At 38.9% G+C, this 24,281-nt stretch overlaps 1 protein-coding gene across 1 annotated transcript in view; it reads right to left on the bottom strand.

Moving 5' to 3' along the window:
- Positions 1-24,281, bottom strand: part of Ppef1 (protein phosphatase with EF-hand domain 1) — a 75,691-nt gene that overhangs the window by 25,611 nt on the left and 25,799 nt on the right. Inside the window, exons 5-7 of the mRNA XM_051140966.1 lie at positions 18,522-18,636; positions 14,999-15,045; positions 1,723-1,889 (exon numbers count right to left, since the gene is read on the bottom strand). Coding sequence (XP_050996923.1) covers positions 1,723-1,889; positions 14,999-15,045; positions 18,522-18,636 — 329 coding nt within the window. The remainder of the gene's footprint in view (positions 1-1,722; positions 1,890-14,998; positions 15,046-18,521; positions 18,637-24,281) is intronic.

Raw genomic sequence — 24,281 nt, 5'->3', positions numbered from 1 at the left:
AACCATGTTCATAGCAGCCTTATTCATAATAGCCAGATCATGGAAACAGCCTAAGTGTCCATCAGTAGAAAAATGAATAAGGAAACTGTGGTACATATACACTATGGAATACTACTCAGCTATTAAAAACAAGGAATTCTCAAAATTTGTGGATAAATGGATTGAGCTAGAAATGATCATAATGAGTGAGTTAACCCAGAAGCAGAAAGAATCAAACGGTATATACTCACTTATATCTGCATACTAGCCCAAGGGGCATGTCCCACGAAAGCCTTCACTTACCAGGAAACTGGGACAGAGGGGAGGACATCCTATTGGGACTCTAGATGAGAGAAGCATGGGAGAATAGCAAAGTAGAAGGATCCAGAGGGTCCTAGAAACCTACAAGTAGAACATTATGATAGGCAGATTTGGGCCCAGGGGTCCCGCTCAAACTAAGGCACCAGCCAAGGACAATACAGGCAGTAACCTTTAAGCCCCTACCCAGATCTAGCCAATGGTCAGAACATTCTCCACAGTTGAGTGGAGAGTGGGATATGACTTTCTCACGTACTATGGTGCCTCACATTTGACCATGTCCCCTGGAGGGGGAGACCTGGTGGCACTCAGAGGAAGGACAGCAGGTTGCCAAGAAGAGACTTGATACCCTATGAGCATATACAGGGGGAGGTAATCCCCCTCAGGAACAGTCATAGGGGAGGGGAATAATGGGAAAAGGGGTGGGAGGGAAGAATGGGAGGATACAAGGGATGGGATAAACATTGAGATGTAACAAGAATAAATTAAAAAATATTAAAAAAATAAATAAAATGCTGATGGGTTTAAAAAAATAAAAATTAAAATTAAAAAAAAAATTACCCTGCCTACAAGACATGAACAGATTGAGCAGAGATTGAGGGAATGTCCAATCAATGCCTGGTCCAACCCAAGACCCACCCCATTGGAGAGAGCCAACCCCTGACTCTATTAAAGTTGCCTATCAGAGTTGTCTTCTGAGAGGCTCCACCCAGCAGTGGTTCAGAACAGATGCTGAGACTCACAGCTAAACATTGGGCAAAGGATAGGGAGTGTAGTGAAGACGTCAGTGGGGGAGGGGTGGGTACAAGGATCTAGAGGTGACAAGAGCTCTACAAGAAGACCAATGGAGCCAACTAGGCAGGGTCCAGAGGGATTATGGAGACTAAAACACCAACCAAGGAGCATGTATAGTCTAGACCTAGGCCTCCTACACAGATATAGCTGATGGGCAGCTCAGGCTTCATGTGGGTCCCCTAGTAAGGGGAGTGGGGCCTCTCTCTGACATGGACTCTGTTGCCCACTTTTTGATCACTACCCCCTGGAGGGGCTGCCTTGCCAGGCCACAGGGGAAGATGTGCTCAGTTCTGATGTGGCCTTATGAGCTGGGGTTGGGCGAAGAGTTGCCGTTTTCTGAGGAATAGGGAGGAGGGGAAGAGGGAGGGTGGGAGAGGGAGGAGACAAGGGAAGGGGCTATGATCGGGATGTAAAGTGAATTAATTAATTAATGTTTAAAAAAAGAGGAATAGGCTGAAAGAAGAAGTAAGGGAGAGCTTCAAAGCAGCTGACAGACTGGGGTTGGTGAACAAGGGTGAGGATGTGGAGATGATCCTTGGGATTCATCTCTCTCCTATAAAGCTACACCTATACCTATTGGCCAGAAACTAAATGCAGCAGCAAGTTCCGAGTGAGTAAAAGCAATCTTACCTCAGATTCATCATAAAGTCTTCATGGTTCCCTCTATTCAGGTGGAGGTCAGTGGGGTAGACAAGGAAACAAACAAGCAGAATCATTAGGATCTCCGTGGAATTGTTTCCTCGGTCTACAAAGTCACCGTTAAAAACATATGGATTGTTCTCTGAAGGCAAGCCATTCTGTGGAAGGAGAGGGAAGAAAACAAGAAGTTCAAAGAATGCCCTTTTTAAAAGTAAGGTTCATGTATCTGTTCCTGCCAAAACAGAAAAGAGGCCAACTCATTTTTCGCCCTCACTGGGATGAATCTGCTCACTAGCTTGAGTTTCTTCCAAGACACATAACTGCAAGGGACCTAGAACCAGAGAATGAGCCTGGGACAGGGAGATTTCAGGAAGGATGAAGACTACTTTTTCTACTCATCACATACCATGAGTTTTCTCTGAAAAAAGCTAGGATTTGTCCTGCCAAAGCAGATGCCCTTTTGCGGGAGGGGAAGCTGTGGTCAGAATATATTATATGAAAAAAAATCTAATAAAAAGGAAAACAGATAACTACTTCAAAAGTGCCTAGTCTAATCCTGCCCTTCTCTCTGAAAAGAGTGACACTTCTACCCAATGAAAAACATTTAGAAAACAGCCAGAACATTTTTTTTTCAGCCAGAACATTTTCATTCAAGGGACCCTGTGTTCAACTTCATTGGGTTGTAATGCTCTTAATTTGCAAAATTTCCAAGTCACCCGTGATAATGGACATGTAAGAATTCAGGCAAGGGGACAGTGCTATATGTATGACTGGGATCAAACTGATATACCAGCGGACATATACCTGGTGCCTCTAGCCAGTATATACTCTGACTGATTGATCACTAGGCCATATCATGCATTAGCTATTTTGAGTATCACTCCTGAGTATGAGATATGATTTTTACTTGTTTGTTTAGTGTTAAAATGATACTTATAAAACCAGCATTTGTATGAAAAGAAATTGAGACCAGAGGAAAGTATTTGTTTCTTAAAATAGCTATTAACTTGTTCAGTCCTTCACTACAAAACTCTAAGACAAAACAAGCATGTATTACCTAGTTACATTTTCTCAGTGTCATACTTGCATTTCTACTTGACAGCAAGATACAGTCAAATGTTTTAAAATGTATTACAAAGAGAAGAGTCGTGTCAAAATATATACTTTCAATCTCAAATGATATCTTCGGGAAAGAATATACATATTCTAATTATTTTAATGTTTCAAACTATTTCCAAATTCTTTTGTTAGCTTTCAAAGTGTGTAAGAAAATCTTTACTATTTTACATTAGACATTCTATCATTTATAGACATTTTAAATCAGACACTTCAGTATAGAAAGTTTTAAAACAATACAAGTTATAACACATGACTTAGGGATTCCAAAAATCATTTACACAGTGTAGCATAGTCTGATGGTTAGAGGGGAAAGGAAGCAGTGGAATAATATAATAATATGAATAATATCACAGCTCAGCTCCATGTATACAATTGTTATCTCTAAAAAAGTTTTAACCTTTACTTCATCTGCAAAATGGGAATGACACCCCTCTTTAATTATGCTGCAATAAGCCGGGTGCAGTGGTGCACGCCTTTAATTCCAGCCCTGGGAAAGCAGAGGCAGGTGGATCTCTGTGAGTTCGAGGCCAGCCTGGTCTACAGAGTGAGTCTAGGACAGCCAAGGCTACACAGAGAGATCCTGTCTCAGGAAAAAAAAAGAAAAAGAAAAATGACCATGCAATAATATTTGGGAACTGAACATTATGTACATACAAATCTATGCGAAGTTTAAACACAAGTAAAGAGATTACATTATGACCTCCATGTCATTTCTAACTTTAAGATTGTATTACTATACATTTTCTCAACAGGGCTTATATGGTGTAAACTGTCATAAAAATATAAGCTACAATCACCAGAACTTACAGAAAAAGAGAAGGATTCTGTACCCGTTAATACTCTTTCTCGGGCTGGAGAGATGGCTTAGCGGTTAAGAGCACTGACTGTTCTTCCAGAGGTCCTGAGTTCAGTTCCCAGCAACCACATGGTGGCTCATAACCACCTGTAATGTGATCTGATGCCCTCTTCTGGCCTGAGGTGTACATGTAGACCACTGTATAAATAATCAATAAATCTTTAAAAATATTTTTAAAAAAATATTCTTTCTCTTCCCAGCCTTCAGCTGGTTGGAATAAATAGCTGAGAGGACTGCCAGACTCTAATGAGACATACAGGCTCTGAAAGAGGCTAAGGAATCAGCAGCAGAGAGCCCCAAGGCAAGGGCATGGAAGGATTAAACCTGAAGGGAAAAAAGGAACCATGGCTAATGAATGACAGCCTTATGTGAAGAGGCCAGCACTAGCTGAGCTTTATGGACTGTTGGCTCTCACTAGGAAAAGTGTGGGGACTGCTTCCATGTAACAAACATCAAAGAACAAAGGGAAGTTATCCCAGATGAAAATTAGAAGGTACATGCAAAGAATATAAAGTTTCAAAAATCATGGGAAGGGCTGGAGAGATAGCTCAGCAGTTAAGAACAAGTACTGCCTAATATAGAGACCAGCAACTGGACAATGTGCAGAGAGTGAGACCTGGAAATGGGATGTGTAATGTGCTAAATGGGATGTCTTCATCAAACCCCTCCCCTCAGGCCTCAGAGAACCATGCAGAACAGGAGGCAGAAGGACTGTAAGAATCAGAGGAGGGGGAGGGCACCAAGGAAACAAGGTCTTCTAACATAACAGAGCTGATGGACATATAAACTCACAGCGTCTATGGCAGCATGCACAGGGCCTGCACAGGTCCAAGCCAGATGGCATTCTAGCAAATGAAATGGGGAAGTGGACAGGAGCTCCCATCCCTAACCAAGAAAGCTATCCCTAGCTGGCAATTGGTTGCAAAGGAAAAATTAGTTCTGTCCAATGGAGTCTCACTAGGCATAAACAACACTTAAGTGTAGGCCCCAGACCCAGCAGTAGATGGTCAACAGAAAATGAACTCAATGCTGGTTCTGTGCTTGTTGATGGTTTGGTTTGGTTTGGTTTGGTTTCATACTGCTTTGTTTGGGCAATTTTTACCTTACTGTTTTTTTTTCTTTTATGTGTTTTTGTTTGTTTTTATGATTTTGGTTTTTTGGTGTGTGTGTGTGTGTGTGTGTGTGTGTGTGTGTGTATAATACTTTTTTCTTATTCTAGTTTCCTTTTTGTCTGTTTATTTTCTAAAGAGAACTAGAAAGAAGATGTAGACTTGGATGCGTGAGGAGGTGAGGAGGATCTAAAAGATGAGGAGGGAAACCATGATCAGAAATATTGTATTAAAAAGTTATCTTTAATAAAAATCTATTACAGGAACAAGTACTGCTCTTTCAGCGCATACAAATTCTAGTCCCAGTGCCATCTGGGTGGCTCACAACACTTGCAACTCTAGCTGCAGGGAGATCTGATGTCTCTGGCCTCCAAGGGCACCCGCATTCAACTGCATAGACACACAGATACACACACACACACACACACACACACACACACACACACAATTAAAACATAAATAAATGTTTTTAAAATTTATGGGATTAAAATATACTGTTCAAGTTTAAAAAATAATGGGTTAGAGATAAATAAGAGTTGAAATATATTACTGGCTTCAAAGAGAAAACAAACTTTTAAAAAGCAAAAATGATAGAATTCATAAACAACAACACACACACACACTATGTGTGTGCAGTGCCCTCAGAGGCTAAAAGAGGGCTGGAACTGGAGGTAAAAATGGTTGTGAGATGCCGTGTGGGTACTGGGAGCCACACACAGGTCTGCAAGAGCAGCAAATGCCCTTAACCACTGTGCTCTCTCTTCAGCCCTGGGTTAATCATCTTGAAAATGGGTTCTTTTGATCCAGTCAATCTCTCAGATGATCACACCCCTGTACAATAGCTTACTTACAACCTCATGAGAAACCCTGAGCCAGAACCATACAGATAAGCTGAGCCCAAATTGCAGACCCACATACACTCTTAGATACTAAATTTTACAGTTTAAAGGCACTAAGTATTGAGGTGACTATAATAATATAAAATATATACACTTAGACAACTAAAATAGAAGAGATATACAAAATTTAAAAAACAATAAACTTTAATAGATATAAGGAAATTTTTACCAATACAATGAAATTTTCAGATGTCTGTGAAAATTAGCTTTACACATGGCCTGAAAGAAATCTTTAATAAATTCAAACTGAAAATATCTCACAGAATATTTTCTTATATCATAACCCAATAAGATTTAGAATAATAAAATATGACTAGAAAAAATTCTTGCTCCATGAATTAAGATTCTTAGAAATTGACAGCTGTAGTTTTGATAAGCGGTGGATCAAAAAAAGTTTAAAGATTCAGATTTCACATGAGGGCTGAGAAGAAGGCGCAATGAGTAGGTAGCTTTTAGGCAAGCATGAAGACCTGAATTCAGATTCTCGAAGCTTACATTAAAGATTGGTGTGGTGATAAAGGTGTGTAATCACAACCCTAGGAGACAGAGACAAGTAAGATAATAGTAGATATAGACAGCCACAATAGTAAGCATCAGATAGTTTGAGAGACTCTGCCTCAAAATGTCATGTGGAAAGTAAGAAAGGAAGACAGTAATGTCAACTTCTAGACTCCATATATGTCATCAGAAGCTGCATGTGCATACACACAGATAGCATGCATACAAACACTTCCTCACTCCACCTTCACAAGTAAAAAATAAGAAACCTTAAATATATACTGACTTATTCTAAGTGTTAAGCCTCTCAAGGCAATGGCTTCAAAAACAGTCAAGATTTATTTGGATACATGTCTATCTTGCTGGCTTCAGATTAGTCAAATTATTTTGCATAATCTAAGTTAGAACACAGTTTAGTCTTATAGTAAGGCAATTAAGTCTCCAGTGACATGAGTCTCTCGGCTCTTTAGGCTCCTGCTAATGAGGTCTCTTTCAGTTCCTTTGAAATGAGCAAAAATTCTTCACTCAGCTACAGTCAACTAAGACTCATGCTGCAGCTAATAAATAATGCATGACTTATAACATGGATATTAAGCCAAAATTATAGAAAACACAGGATAACTACATTTATGAAAAGCACTCATATGATCTGCAAGGGATTTTTTTTAAAGGAGCAGAATATAAATAACATGAATAGACATATAAAAAATGAGACATTTTCCTATATTCTCACCTATTTCCTATTGAGCATTTTATAATAGACATCTGAAGTTTATTTCAACATACCTGGACATTTTCCTAAGGAATATCAACCAATGACTTCTCAACTTAAACTCCATAATGTAGCCACTTTCATTTTTACAAGCTCTATTTTGAAGATTTAGTCTCCTCAAATAAAGAAACAACTTCATCCCAGTGGCAACGTGAAGTATCTATCCCAGTGATGGGAAATAAAGGGTTTGCTTGCTTTGCCAGTGGGGAAATTATGAGCATAGGCTGAGGCAGTGGACTGAGGGGACTAAAAGGAAAACAAGGCAACACAGATCCCACCACACAGCGTCAGTGGAATCCCCACAGGGCTAAGAGTTAGGTAGTTGCACTGTGCCCATGTCCAGCTCCTTGTCAGCTCCAGGAGCACCACCCTCGGTACCAACTTAACAAACGAATTCGCTAATACTTGATCTACAATTTCAAGTTTCCCACTCAACAAGGGGGAAACAAATCTTGTAATGATAGCAAGGCTGAGGCTCTAAATGAAGTATTTCAAATCGGTCACTCCAATTAAGCAAAAGTGGCTGATTAGAATTAACCTTTTCAGAAAATAAAATCGAAAACCAAGACCTAACTAATGATATGTAAATTGCTTCACTTGATGATAAAATTACATTTGAAGACATATAAAGTGGAGGTGCCCTTTTAGCAAAGGTCTGTTGTGGTTTAAGAGTGTGGTGTCTAGAGGGGAAAAATTCTTTCCCAAGCCAGATGGGATTATGTGAGCTGAAAATATCTCAGTATTAACATGCTAAGTAGAAAAAAAATAAGGATAGTCAAATACCAAACAAACTAAAAACTAAGAACAATTCTTCAAAGCAATCATTAGTCTGAAACCCACAGTTTACTATAATATGAATATGTATGTAACAGGATCTTCCTTGTTCTTCAAGACTATCCTTCATGATTTGGGCCCTTACTAGATAATTGAACTGCCTTTAAATGCTTGCCCAAACTACTATCCCTTAGCCCAAGAATGGTAGGACATGCTTGTAATCTCAGGAGTACTTAGAATGCTAAAGAATGAAGATTTTGAGCTCAAGGCTAGCCTTGGCTGTATAGTGAGGCTGTCCCAAGATAAAAATAGAATAATAAATAAGGCACAAAGCCACACACCTGGAACCTCAGCATTTGGGAAGTTGAGGGAGGGGAGTTGCTGCAAGTTTGAGGTCAAACTTGGTTACATAGCAGGATCCTATATCAACCCCCTAAAATAGCCACTTCACACAGGAAATCTTCAATAAAGTTAGTGTCCCACCAATAAGTTCCTTTAGAGTTCCAAATATCAACCATAATACATCTTCTCTTTGCTATCTTTTATTTGGTTTGTTCCCCACCTCCATCTCTGTGCTAGGAACTGGTCTCAGGGTATCTTGTCTTTTCTATCAGTCAAACTTCCTACCAAATTGTATCTGTCAGGGCAATAATTTCCTCCTATTCATACTATGTTGCCACATTTTAGCATATCATCTCATTCATAGCTGACATTTAATACATATGAAATGAATGATCCCTAAGGTTCAATTCCCAGCACCGTAAAACAAGTCTCAAGCTAAACCTACCACTTGGAACAGCAATGTAAATTGGCGAGGCATACCAGTGATGCTACTGCCTCTCAGACTTAGTTGACTTGAGCAGACAGCCCTGCTTAAATTATAATGTACAGAGGAACTGATGAGGAAAAAAGTATATAACAAAATGTCAACTGAGAGATGAATAAGAATGTTTTTGTTTAAGCAAAGCTTCTGGTTTCTTTAGGGTTGATGGAAAAAAAATTAGCCATAGTAATACATAAATATGGGTTATTTCTGGAACATTCCAAGAGGATACAGTTGACTAAACTATTCCCCCAAATTCAAAATTTGTGTCCTTTAAAACATACTAACAAATTAAACATAAGTTAAAGCATGACCACTAGGTAGCTCTAAACAAGTTTTGGAGATCAGGGTTCACACCAACATGAGTCAACCCATAGCTCTTATCAATGAGCTAAAGTTAAGCATTGCACTGGACAGGGATTTGGTGGGCTGGTGTTGTACTGATTGAGATCAAAATATTGCAGTGACATCAGAGCCCATCACAGAAATTCTACCAGTCCCTGAAGTGATTGCTTAGCTCATAGCTGTGCAGCCACTACAATTCTGAGCAGAAAAGTTTTTTATCTGATGCCACAAAAAGTAATCCAGCACTTACTATCTCTCTAGTCCTTTGATATGTTCTTTATCCTTTCCTTTTCATCTACATTTTTAAACCATTGCTCTTTCAATTAATCTAGTTTTTATTCAGTTTTTCCCATTCTCCCATACCTAAGATCCAATAATAATATTTATTCATACTGTAAGCATTGTTTATATGAATTATCCAGTAATGGAAATTTACACCTTTAAGAGTTAAGATAGCTTTTGAGCTACCTTAACCTTTTTGGTTGGGAATTTTGAAAATGCATTGTTTGTCACTTTGCTTAACAGATTATACATGATATAACCTAAAACTTTCTTGGTCATACAGGTTCACACATCTAAAATCCCTGCGGGTCCTTTTGAGAAGTATTAAGACTCTTTCCAATATTCCCCAGTTCTAGTTCATTTCCTCCCATGCTTTTATAATTACTCATCTCCTCTTACACAAGGAAGCATGGTTACTTTTCATTGCTGCCATTATATCTGACTTTTGCCTCTTCCCTTCCTACTGACTAGTCTGTGGGGCAAGCAGCCAGACAGGCAAACCTATATGGCCTTGTGCGAGAAGATGTTTACCTGCTATATGGTTAACGATCTTTGAGTAAGGAGCAATGGTCTGTCCTGTGAGCTGAATGGATTCCTGACTTCTTCAAGGAGCCCAGAGATCAGATTTGAAACCAATGAGTAACAGAGAAGAAAGGAGAGCAGCCTAAAAGTTTGACACCTGATAGATAGGTATCCTTTTCCTCATACGCAAACACTGTTTCTGAAACAGTCTGTATTCTTAGTTTTATGTAGCACCACCCTCATACAAATTATTATCATTCTGCATTTAAATTATGGACCAAAAATGAGAGAGAAGAGGTGAAAATGTTGACTTTTAAAATTAGAGAGTGCTTCTTTGGATGTGTCTTTTTGCCCTGCCTTTTTATTTCACTGTCTTTGTCATAGGTGCTCAGTTTTCATAGCCTAAGAGGCCCTGTACCATTATCATTAGATTACCACGTCATTTTCTTTTCTCAGATACTATTAAACTACATCTTTCCAAGCTTTTTCCATATTCCTTCTTTAGTAAGTACAAATGCTGCATGCCTTTAATCCCAGCACTCAGGAGGCAGAGGCAGGTGGATCTCTGTGACTTCGAAGCCAGCCTGATCTACAAAAGTGAGTCCAGGACAGCCAAGGCCACACAGAGAAACCTTGTCTTGAAAAAAAAAAAACAAAAAATCCTTTAAAATAATAATATGAGGCCTAGCATGGTGGTCCATGTCTTTAATCTCAGCACTCAGAAGGCAGGGGCAGGTGGATCTCTGTAAGTTCAAGGCCAGCCTAGCCTACATAGTGAATTCCAAACCAACCAATGCAATGTAGTGAGACCCTATCTTGTAGTAGCAGTAGTAGTAGTAGTAGTAGAAGCTGGGCATGGTGATTCACACCTGTAACCTCAGCACTAGGGAGGATAAGAAAGGAAGATCATCCTAAGTTTTAGAGCAGCCTGGCCTCGAGAGCAGAGCCTAGGTTACATAGCAAGATTGTGTGTGTGTGTGTGTGTGTGTGTGTGTGTGTGTGTGTGTGTGTGTGTGTGTGTTTTCAGCACTTTTTCTTGTGCCACAGTTGAAAATACTAATGATATAAGTGACCGACCCATCTGCCCTCACTACCTTATCCTAGTCATTCTTGGTTTTCTTTTAAAGGTAAAGGTTACTGTCTATGTTTCCGATATATAACACGATGCTACAGGACACATACCAAGACTGTAAAAGCAACCACAGTAAAGCACACCAACATCCCTATCACCTCACCCAGCTACTCATATCCTTTTTGGCACTCACTACTAAAATCAACTAATTTGCATGAATCCCAGACACAGTAAGTAACTGAGCACAGTAGGTTCCCATCTTGGTTAAGCCCAAATCCAAAACAGGTATGATAAAGAAATGAAAGTATCGAAGGTTTTATTCACTGCAGTAGGTAAGGAAATACCAGAGTTGTTCTGTTTCTCAAGCAGCATCTTCCTTGAATGAAAACAGCATAGGGATTTCACAGAGGGAAGCTCTTTAAGGGTGAGCATGTTCCTGGGAACATTTACTTGGGAAGTACATCCTCTGAGCATGTTCAGGGGAAGAAGGAAAGATGGTGGACACATTTTTGAGCATGCGCAGCTCAGAGTCATGAAGCACACACTTAAAAGGTTAAAATAGTGGGTAAGAACATTTTCTGGGCATGTTCAGCTTGTACCATACAGATGACAAGAAGGAAGGCATCTGGGCATGCTTACTTTCCACAAAGGTGAGCTTCAGAAGGGAAAGGCACTTTGAAAACGCATCAATACGAGAGTAGGTACCCTAAAGGTACCTTCCTCACTCAGCAGCCAATAAATACAGTTCTATTAAAATAGCCTTCATTTTGTACATAGCTCTCTTTTCAGTTTCTCAAAGGGAAATCTTATCCATCACCAGTGTTCCTTCCCTTGATTCCTCTTGTTACGTCAGGCAAGTGATGCATATGGTTTGTACCAAGCCCAATTTGCATTTACCTTCTCACCTTGAGTTTGGTAAAATCCTAACCCGTGGCTCTTATATACCACTGTCAAATATCCCCCCCCTTACCTCCTTCTACCCCAATCCAGGCCAGAGTAGCTCCCTTCTCTTTTACTGCAGGGCCTATAATCTCCAGTCCCTAAATAACGTCACTGGAGAACTCTGGAGATGTTTCTTGCTTTCCTTTGAATGCTATATTTTCACCTTTAGTTCCTTTTATGATGCTTCCTACCACCCACCTCCTCCTGTTCAGTCTTTGCATTAGAACCTTCCAGTTTTATATGTTCTATGTCACTTTGCCAGTGCAATTAAAGAATCGTGTCAGAGTACTCTGTTCTGATCTCTGTACTCCAGGACTCAATCTGATTATACTTTAATACCTTCAGCTCCCAGCTCCCTCATGAAAATATTTCTTTCCAAAATGCCTTGGAATTTAGTGACCACTGCCACTGTCCTCATTTAACTTTTTCAGCCATTTTCTTTCTTTTTTTTTTTTTTTTTTTTTTTTTTTTTTTTACATATGTACCAAAGTCTCTAGCTAAAGACTTGCCAGATTGTTTTGGTTATTGCTCTCTATATATCCATCCTCAGAGTATACCTGTTAGCTATAAGACTGGACTTTTGAACATTTAGTGTGAAGTAGCATAGTAAGTCAGACAAATATTCCTCACACTGGACAGTTTGAGACTTCATTTCGCCATTTCACCCTTCCTCTTCTAGACCTTTCCAATTTGGCCAATGGTATCCCCATGTCATGGTAAATAACCCCCCTTTAATTCACCTCATCCAGAAAGATTTCACTCTACAAATGTGGACCTCCCTTAAGGGTTCTGCCGACTCCTGATTCCAGCATCACTGTGGAAGAAAAGAGCCTATTTTCTGCAAGGATGAACATTTCAAGGGCAGGAGAGTGGAAGGTCTAACACTTTGCAGCCTCCTTTCAGATCAAGGACCTCTGACTAAATGTCTTTCTCAACTCCTCAGCTCTAGGTCCAAGAAGTCAACTCACTCAACACATATATTTTCCTGATACTTGCCCTCTGTGTTGCTGATATTCCTTTATTCATCCTTGGAGCTTGCCTTCTGGATTCTACCTCAGATCCTCATATCACCTGGGACTATTTCTCCTGCAACTTTTCATCCCTCCTGCTCCCTACGGTCCTTCTAGCTACTCCCTGACCATTCTAATCCTTCAATCCTCCCACACTGGCCTCTTTCTTCCTTCCTTCCCTAGCTTGACTCCTATAGCTATGTCCAGAAGTTCTCTTTACTAACTCCCTCAGCTCCCTAGCAGTAAGCCTTTGTCTGGAGTTCCTATACCAACCAACTGCCTCTGAACATCCTTCCTAGCTCTGTTTAGGCTGCCCAAAGTGTCATCCAAATGCCCTCCAAAGTGCCTGATCCATTGACCTACTTCTACCTTGGCCTATCCCATTTTCTTCCAAGTTGCTATTATGGACAAATGAAACAAAATATTGCATTTCTGTTGTAATGTAGCTCCTTTAAAATGCTACTGCATGTGAGAGAGAGAGAGAGAGAGAGAGAGAGAGAGAGAGAGAGAGAGAGAGAGAGAGATGGGTTGGTAAGGACATGGAGAGGATCTTGGAGGAGTTGGGGAATAGAAAGAATATGATCAAAATTTATCATATGAAAAAATTTAAAATACAAATATGACAAATAAACCAGGCATGGTGGTGCACACTTTTAATCTCAGAACTCAGAGAGGCAGAGGCAGGCCAGAGTTTGAGGCCAGCCTGCTCTATAAAGTGAGTCCTGGACAGCCCAAGACTACATAAGGAAACCCTGTCTCAAAAATATGATAAATAAAAGTGCTCTTAAATAATTACATTATTTTATCCATAAGACAACATATGGAGTGAAAGCCCAAGATAATATGGAAGCTGAAAAACAAATTGTGGTTAATCATACTTGTCATGAGGATGGCAGATAGATGGACAATAAATGCATTAATCAAAAAGAGACATGTATAAGACCAGTGTTAAAAAGATAGCACTGGAAATGATCATAATGAGTGAGTTAACCCAGAAGCAGAAAGACTCAAATGGTATATACTCACTTACATCTGCATACTAGCCCAAGGGGCATGTCACACGAAAGCCTTCACTTACCAGGAAACTGGGACAGAGGGGAGGACATCCTATTGGGACTCTAGATGAGAGAAGCATGGGAGAATAGCAAAGTAGAAGGATCCAGAGGGTCCTAGAAACCTACAAGTAGAACATTATGATAGGAGATTTGGGCCCAGGGGTCCCGCTCAAACTGAGGCACCAGCCAAGGACAATACAGGCAGTAAACTTTAAACCCCTACCCGGATCTAGCCAATGGTCAGAACATTCTCCACAGTTGAGTGGAGAGTGGGATATGACTTTCTCACGTACTCTGGTGCCTCACATTTGACCATGTCCCCTGGAGGGGGAGACCTGGTGGCACTCAGAGGAAGGACAGCAGGTTACCAAGAAGAGACTTGATACCCTATGAGCATATACAGGGGGAGGTAATCCCCCTCAGGAACAGTCATAGGGGAGGGGAATAAGGGGAAAGTGGGAGGGAGGGAAGAATGGGAGGATACAAGGGATGGGATAACCATTGAGATGTAACAAGAGTAAATTAATAAAAAAACAAATAAGTAGGGAAAAAAAGATAGCACTGGGGCCTCAGGACCAATCTTTTAGACATCATCATCCTAGAAGCATAAGTTTAGGTAGCAACTGTTGGCCCAGAGAGAAAAATGAATCCAGTCAAACGGCTACAGATCAACTCCATGTCAGCCACACAGTCTTATACCCTCTGTGCAAAAGATAAAGCAGCAGCAGAGCAACTGAATACAGAACTGCTGGAGCAAGGTAGAAAAGACAGCAATTCAAAACTGACTAAAGGAATCTCCTTTCACACATAATTAGTGTGCAATAGAGAAGACCCACTATGCGACATGCTAATTTCTAAGCAAAACAAAAGACTGCATTCCTCTTCATCCTGCACCATTCCATCCTATATGACATAATAAAGACAGCCAGGTACACATTCTAACTGATATACAGATACCCAAAATGGTGGACAAAGAATCTAATTACATTGTTAAAAAACAAATCTATGAGATATGAAAAAAATCAAAAGATGTATCTCTACAAATCTTTGAGCTTTTAAAAACTGTTATATTACATTTATATTTGGGTATACAGACATGCATACAACAAAACTAATATTGTCATCTGCTCTAGGACTGCCTTGCCCTAAATCAACAAAAGCACAAGTAGCTAGAAAACCAAGCATTTACCTTATAGAAGATCAACAAAAGATCATCCAGTTTTCCGTGCAAATCACCTGAAATACAAATGAAAAATCAATATTCAGTAGGGGCCAAGATGTAATGCTTGTTTTGTTATAGGATTTTAAATCTCAGATACCCCAAGTATTCTCATGGGACTGGGTTTTCACCTTATGTTGACGGTACTAATTCAATATGCAATTTGCTTCCACGGACTCTTTCTTCTCCTCCTATGGTGCCCATGGAAGAAGGGCGAACAGCATCTTGAACTGTTTGCTCTAGCCATTTATGGAGAGCTTTCTGTGTTGAGTTAAGCTCTCTATACTAAGACTTTTATGTTTATTTCTCGTTCAATCCTCATAACCACTCTATGAGATGAATAGTATTGTCATCTTATATTCTAAACAAGACTCAGAGTAGTTAAGAAACATATGCACTCACCCTGCCAACAACATCTCAACTAGAATTCAAACCCAGCACTCTGTGACCCCAAAATGAAAACTTAGAGTGATTTCCTCTGTATTGCCTACATTGGCATGCCAGGAAGAGTAAGAAAAATACCTGTGACAAGAAGCATTGACTCTCCAAGGACCTACCATACCACCTAGGAAATTGCAGGCACTCAATACATGCATTTAAGCAACAGCTAAATCCATGGCCATTCATTGTTGGGTTTTGCTTTATTTTACTTCTTACTTTAAAAGTTTAAAAATTATGATTAGAGAGTTGAGATTCTTTTTGATGAGATAGTTATAAGGAAAAAACAAAAGCCAACTAAGGGAAACTATTGAATATATGACTCATTAATTAAAAAATAAGAGTGACTATGTGAATATTCAAAATTTCTATCTGGATAAATATTTTTAGGTAAAATATATATCTTTCATAATCTTTGCTCAAAATTCGTACTCAACTTAATTACCATATAATTAATTTAAGTACACTTTTCCTTATTTAAAAATCCCACAAACAAGATAAATCAAATATATGCATCAGAAGGCTCCAATTAAATTAGAAATAATAAAGTTGAAATGCTACATCACCAGCACTTTTTATAAAATTGCTATTATATTAACATCAGGATAAAGAGCATATTGATATTAATGGATACTTAAATGTCAATGCCTTTATATAGTCTCACTCCAGAAGTTAAATAAATAAATATTTAATATATTTAGCTAATTATTTCATTTTTCTAATTTTCTTTAGAGTGATTTGCTTTTTAAAATTATGAGTATATTGGCAGTGGTGATGATTTTATAACTAAAGTGCTTGCTATTTAAGATGACCTGAGTTCAGATTCCTATCAACCAAGTCAAAAACAAGGTGCAGTGGTATCCAACTGTGACCTCAAGGCTGGAGGCAGCAGAAACAGCCAGATCCCTGGAGCTCACTGGCCAGCCAACTTGCTGATCAGTGAGTTCCAGGTTCAGGGAGAATCTCTGTCTCCAAAAATGTCAAGTGGACAGGAATGGAGACTGTCAGCAATCTCTATTCTCTACAGGAATGCAAACACACCACTACCTCCACAATGGCCACCACTACCACTCCCATCACCACACACAGAGAAATCTGAATATGAAGGACTATAATAGCTAGCATGCTAAAATATGAAGTTGTTTCAACATATTATGAGTTGAGGATTTTTGGTTCTAGTCACAGCAAAAAGGAAGCTATAAAAATGTTTTTAGTTTCTAGTCGGACATAAAATCAACATATCATGGAAAGGCAGACATGAAGATATTTTCACTGCAAACAACAACATGAGTGCAGAATTGATTATCATTATAATATGAATTATAAACTAAACAACAATAACAACACTTCAAGGAGCTAAAGCAGAAGGGTCAAGAGTTCAATAGCATCCTATGTTATATGGTGTTTTGGCTTTTCTCTTTACCAAAGGGGCAATGTAGGGGGAAATATATGGAAATAAATGTCCCAAATGTAGGGTCTCTTAAATGAATGGATTTGTCCAGTCTACCTAGTCTCCAATATTTTTTTAATGATAAGTGAAATATTAGCCAGACAAGTGCAAAGATGACACTCTCCCCAGTTTGGAGTATAGAAGACCTTATTTTTAATCCCAACCCTATCGCTGACTGGTTGAATAAGCTACAGTGCAGGGTATTATACTGAAATGCATTGATGACAATATGTGTTTCTCTCTGGGGTTCTATTTCACCCATAAAAACAAGACATGGGGGCTTGGAATAGAGTTCAATGACAGAGTGCTAGCTTAGCATATACAAGGCCCTGGGTTTGATTCCTACCATGGGAAAAAATTAAAATCGTAGCTTTCAGTAAAGGGACCAGAACATCTCCATAAGGGCTTTTCAGTTTTCATACTGTGGAATTCTACGACTCCCATTCTCTCTAACTTATTTCTTCTTCTAGGGTGTAGTGGCGCACATCTGTGACCTCACTGCAGATAGAGCTGAAACAGCAACTGGGAGCTAATGGAAATGTATAGGAGCAGATTCTTACATCTGTGTTTGACTGTTTATATACACTCAGCTTCATAGGTCGGCATGGTTTCCTGAGCCTTATGACCCAGAGTTCTTTATTTCCATCAAAAGCAAAGCCTGCTATGGCTCTGAATAAAAGGTCTCTGTGCTGAGGTATATTATTGTCTAGAGAGATCTGGTGGCCTGACTAGGTTGAAATTAAACCATTAGAGACTCTCTTCCAAAAACCTGAGCCAGGCCATGTCATGAGATACATAGTGCTACATCAAGTCTCTGTCACCACTATGAGATGTTGGGGATGGAAAGGGTTTAATTAGATTGTCAAATCCACTTCTACCTGCCAGAGTAAGAGGACATGGGCTAAAAACTGATTTGGAAAATAACGATCACTGTTTTGTAACCTAAAGGCTTAATTAGAAGGTAGGGAATTGCTGTTCCTTGCATGCGCCCCACTCCCAGACAGTGTAAGCATGCTGAGCACCAACTGTGATGAATTTCAATGTGTACTGTTTCTTGAAGCAATATCCTGCCAGGCTGGCCTATAAGATAACAAATCTCAAATCTTATTATTTAGAAGTACAAGAAACAGATTTTGGGGACATTCCCACTCCTTTAAAAGCTGCAAACACCAGTAGAAAGATCTGAAACAACAGCCAAGGGCAGAAAAGAATTTAATCTCCACCCTGCCTTGGGTGTTTCTCTTTGCAGTAGAAGTAGCATGCATACAGAGGCCCACCTGGAAAAAACAACATGGGACAGAGATAATGAGAGCTAGTCAGAGGGCAAAGAACACTTATTCTCTCCATCAGTGCCTTTCCATATTAAAATGCTATCTGCCTTTAGAAAAAGCTACACGAGTTCTTTAATTTCTCACATAATTAATTCCTGCCAGCTGGTATGCAAAACAAAGACAAGATGGAGAACAGTATTATCATGATAGATAATTCTATATTAACATTTTTCCCCTTAACACAATCCAATTTACATAGTTTTCAAGTTAGGCAAATGATGCAGGACCAAGAGGCTCCTAAATATTAATGTGACAACTCTTTTCTGAAACTTACCACAGATTGTTACCTCTTTGGTGGGAAAGGTTTTTACATGATTGAAGTTCGGCATTTGCTTCAGGACTTTCCTAGCTTCAAATAGCACCTCTAAGACATAATGAGCATGAAGTATCTGTGAGGGGGAAGCAGACAAAATAGAGATAATGAACTAGGGAGAAAAGCATGAGTGTATCTAAAACTATAAAAGTGAGGAATACGAGCACATTTTAGGTCACTGTATTTCAGGATAATCTTTAAATTATTCTCAAATAGAGTATTCAAACATAGTGTCTAGCATATAAAAGCCCTCAGGAGATATTTGTGACTGAAAGAATTAATGGTTCCTAAAATTATTTAAAGTCTCATGTTCTTCTTTGATATTATCCATTTGCTTAGAATATTTCGATTATTCTTGGTCCTTAGATCCCGAGAGGGGTGATGGGAAGGTGGGGGCAGGGAGATCAATTGCCCAAAGAAAATGTTCAGACAAAAAAATAACAATAAGAATCCCTTAAAAGGGAGAGGAAAGGGGGAAACAAAACAAGGAAGGAAAAGAAAAAAATTGTAGCTCTTCGTTTGTTGAGACACCCTGCTACTTGCAGTTGAAAATAGGTGTTGCTGAGTGCAGAGACCTCACAAGGAAGCCACACGAGTTCCCAAGTCTCCTAAGGTTGGCTCTAGAATTTGGTGTATAGGATCGTCAGGACAGCAGACACATTGTGATAAAAGTCTATCTAATGGAAATGTTCCAACCTCAAAACACTTGGATCACCTCCTATTTGTGACTACCTTACTACTCTCCTTCAGTTACAGCTCTGATGATGTCATTGTTTCCTCCAAATTTACCGTTTTCTCCCTTCAGCTTTTAAAACTCCAATGTGTCTTTTTTCTCATTTCTAAATTAAGAAAGTTTCTAAACACATACTCCAGAAAGAAAAGATAACAAATATGTGATTACCACATAAACTTAGCTGGTATCAACACAGCTTTAAGGGTCAGGCTGACATAGAATTGGGGTGTCCAATATGGTGGCCATTTGCAATATGAGATAACAGAGTACTTGAATGGGGGCTAGTTAAAATTGAGATGTGCCATAGGGACAAGATTAAGTCTATATTTCAAAGGCGTGGTATGAAGAAAAGCAAAAATGTCTCAGTAATTTTAATATATTATATATTGAAATATTTCATATGCTGAGATGTACTGAGTTAAATATAATGTTAAAATTGATTTTATCTGTTTTCCCTTTTTAATATACATACTATAAAATTCTAAATACATGATTTATTAGACTCTCATTTCCTGTCCACCAAAGACTTAATCAACTAATAAAAAGCATTCTAAATCAATTCAATCCACAGCTTTACTTAAAACTTGAATGAGAATTTTCTTTTAGCCATGTTGTATCACTTTTAATTTTCTATTTATTTATTTGAGTTTTTTTTTTTTTTTTTTTTTTGAGTTTTTGACACGGGGTCTGGATCTCTTTAGGTAGCATAGATTGGCTCAAACATCACTGCAATCCTTCTGCCTTGGCCTCCCAAATCCTTGGATTAACATTTTATTTGTACTTTTATGTGTTATTATATATATTATTGTGGGGTGCATACATGTCACAGCATGTGTTTAAAGGTCAGAAGACAACTTATGAGAGTTGGTTCTCTCCTTTCACCGCAGGCATCAAACTCAGATCCTCAGCTTGGTGGCCTGTGCCTTTATACATTGATCCATCTCAATAGCCCCTGGATAAATAAAATTTCAGAATCATGAATACATTAATATGCATTTTGACTGTAGGGAGGTATAGTGAGATAATAAGACAGTATTATAATACAGCTGAACCTGGTACCAATGTTTTAAAAATAGTATGTTGGTCTTAGTTCCTTATAGGTAATACCTTGGATTTGATGCTTTTTTCCATTTATTTATTTAATTAATCACTTTACAGCCTGATTGCAGCCTTCTCCCTCCTCTCTTCCCAGTCCCACCTCCATGCCCCTTTCACATCCCCCCTCTCCTTCTTCTCAGAGAAAAGGAGCCCCCGCAAGAGGTACCCACCCACTCTGGCATATCCTGAGTGAGGAAACCCAGACCCAGAAAGACACACATGGAATGTACTCACTTATAATCAGATATTAGCCATACGGTACAAGATAACCATCCTACAATCCATAGACCCAAAGAAGCCGAGGAGGGCCCAAGGGAGGATGTTTGAATTTCACTCAGAAGAGGAAATAAAATAGATATCAGACATAGATAGAAGGAGAGAACTAAGTGAGAGAGGGGGTGGGAAGGATAACAGGATGGAGATCAGGTGTACGGAATGGGGGTGGATGGGTGGAGGGAAGACTGGAAGAGAGAATGAAATTGGTAGATGGCATTTCTGGGACAGGAGAGGAGGCTCCAGGAAGTCTATGGGAGTGACACTAGCTGAGACTTCTAGCAGCAGGGGTTAAGGAGCCTGAAGTCACCACTCCTTGTAGCCAGATGGGACTTCCAGTGGAGGGATGGGGACACCAACCCACCCATCTTCAACTCAAAATTTGTCTTGCCTACAGAAGTGTCGGGATTAAGGTGAAGAATGTCCAACCAAATGACTGGCCCATTTGAGACCCCCACTCCTTGGGAGAGAACCAACCCCTGATACTATTAATGGCACTCTGCTATGCTTGCAGACAGGAGCCTAGCATAACTGTCTTCTGAGAGGCTTCATCCAGCAGCTGATGGAAGCAGAGGCAGAAACACATAGCCAAACAATAGGCCAAGTTAGGGAAGTTTTGTGGAAGCCTGGGAGGAAGGATTGAGGGGACTGGAGAGGTCAAGGACTCCACAAGAAGACCAATAGAGTTGACTCACCTGGGCCCACGGGGGTGCACAGAGATTGAACCACCAACCAAAGAGCACGCATGAGATAGATCTAGATCTCCCACACATATGTAGCAGATGTGCAGCTTGGTCATCATGTGGCTCCCCTAACAGTAGGAGTAGGGGCTGTCTCTGACTCTGTTGCCTGCCTTTGAATCTCTTTCCTCTAGCTGGGCTGCCTTGTCTAGCCTCAGTGGAAGAGGATGTGCTTAGTTCTGCTGGATAAATATTTTTAAAGAATGGGCAAAAACGCTGCTGTTTAATGGCTTGTTTCAGTTTGTACATTTAATCTACAGATTTCTAATGCTGGCTTAATGTGCCATTGTAGCTTTCCTGGCCCATTGTACTGCTATTCAGAGTAACTGCATCTAAAGAAGTAGTTTCATTTTGTTTTTTAATGTTAACAAATATTCACTAAAACTATCTTGTAAACACAGAAAAATTTTATTTATATACTTTCTTGAGCATCTTTAAGATTGTCTAATATAACTTGTTAATATTAGTGCTTGCTTATAAAGTTATATGTCCACAGGATTATAACTGTTATGTTTACAACCAAGATATTAAATATTTAAAGTAGGTAATTCAAATGTTGGTTTTTACACTTATAAACATATCAGATTAAAGAACAACTTAAATAAAACATTCACATTATTATAAAGATGATCAAAGAAGAAACTTCTAATTTACAAGGATATTTTATTCTTTGTATATATATGTTTGTGTATGTGTGCGTGTGTGTGTGTGTGTGTGTGTGTGAGAGAGAGAGAGAGAGAGAGAGAGAGAGAGAGAGAGAGAGAGAGAGAGAGAGAGAGAGAGAGAGGAGACAGAGACAGAGAGGAGACAAAGAGAGAGCCTGGCTGTTCTAGAACTAGATATGTAGACTAAGATAGCCTTAAATTTGACAAAATCCTACTGTCTCTGCCTCCGTTTCAAAGCCAATGTACTACTTCTAGTTCATTTCTGGGGTATGTCTTCTAGTGCCCTAATCTGACAGTGAGGACTTGGGGTGATATCAGAGAAAAGAGTAGTGTAAGGAATGCCAAGGCCCAATCTTTCCAAAGACATATTGAAAATTCAAGCAAAATTTATTTTACTTTTTTTTATTTTCCGTTCCCTTTTCTTTCCTTCCTTTTTGCTCTTTTCTTCTGGTACTTGAGGAACAGTTAAACCATTAACTGAAAACAAGCTATGGGAACAGAGGTTTCAAGACTGTTCAGAACCTGAGTTACTAGACATTTATAAAATCCTTCATCCAGCAAACGAATAGTATACATTTTCCTTAAGTACACATGAAACATTCTTTAGGATAGACTAGATGCTAGGTCACAAAATAAACCTCAGAATATTTAACAAGATTAAAATGAAGCAGAATAGCTTCTCTGATCATAATGTAAAGAAACTAGAAATCAGTAGAAAACTTGGAAAATTTATAAATATGTGAAAATTATACAACAAATCTGTTACCAATGGGGAAAAAGGACAAATTAGAAAAAGTTGGGGCACGAACAAATGTGAAAGCACAATATACCCAAACTTATGGGATATAGCAAAAGGATGCCGAAAAAGGAATATATAGCTGTAGTTTTAAAGAGGCTCTTAAATCATTAACATAAGAATGCTTTAGTGTGGGCTGAGAGATGGCTCATCAGTCAAGAGCATGAGTTGGTCTTGCAGAGGACCCAGGTTTGGTTCCTAGTACTTAGATAATGGCTCAGAATCATTTATAACTCTAGCTCCTATTAATCCAATGCCAAGATGACCTTTTCAGATCTCTGTGGGTGTGATGCACATATAAATGATACAAATTTTTAAAAAAAGAGGAAGAGTGCTTTAATGTACTAGAAAAAGAACAAACTGAACTCAAAGTTAGAAGTTGGGAGAAAATAAGGACTATGATAGAGTAAATGAGATCTAAAAAACCAAAAACAGATAATCAATCAAAACTGTTTCTTTAAAAATATTAAAAATTAAAATTTAATTTTAAATAAAATTAATTTTAATTCAATTAATTAAAAATTAATTAAATTTTAATTTTAAAACCTTTAGCTATATTAACCATGGCAAGGGAGGGAGAGGTACAGGAAGAGGGAGGAAATAAAGGAGTGAGGGAGGGGGAAGGAGGAGACAGAGAGAGGGGGAAACAAAACTCAGAACAAAAGTTAGAAATTACTATCAACATTCATTCAAGACATTTCAAAGTGTTATAACAATACTATGAACAACTATATGCCAATAAATTAGATAAGTTGGATGAAATGAACACATATCTAAAGCCACAGTGTCTTAGTTAGGGTTTCTATTGCTGTGACAAGATACCATGACTACTGCAACTCTTATAAAGAAAACAATTTAATTGGGGCTGCCTTAGAGTTCAGAGGTTTAGTTCATTATTGTCATGGTAGGAAGCATAGTGGCATGCAGGCAGACATGGTGCTCAGGAAGGACATGAGAGTTCTACATCTGAGTCCACAGGTAGCAGGAAGAGATTGAGCCATTGGCCTAGCTTGAGCATAGGAGACCCCAAAGTCCACTGTCTACTGACACACTTCCTCCAACAAAGCCATGCCTACTCCAAAAGGGTCACACCTCCTAATAGTGCGACTCCTTATGGGCCTATGGAAACATTTTTTATTCAAACCACTACACATAAAAATTACCAAGATTATTTCCTAGAACAAATACAGAAACTGGATCAGTAATCAAAAACTTCCTAACAAAGAAAAGTCAAGACCTTAGGTTAAAGAGATGGCTTAGCAGTTGAAAGCACTTGCTGGTTTTTGTTTGTTCTTTGGGTTTCTTGTTTTGTTTTGTTGTTTTGTTTTTTGTTTTTGTTTGTTTGTTTGTTTTTTGCTGTTCTTTTTCATTTGTTTGCTTGTTTTTGTTTTTCCAGACCGGGTTTCTCTGTGTAGC

The sequence above is a fragment of the Acomys russatus genome, chromosome X (assembly GCF_903995435.1).
Source record: "Acomys russatus chromosome X, mAcoRus1.1, whole genome shotgun sequence".
NCBI classification, from domain to species: Eukaryota; Metazoa; Chordata; class Mammalia; order Rodentia; family Muridae; genus Acomys; species Acomys russatus.
This window is presented reverse-complemented; position numbering and strand designations above follow the sequence as displayed.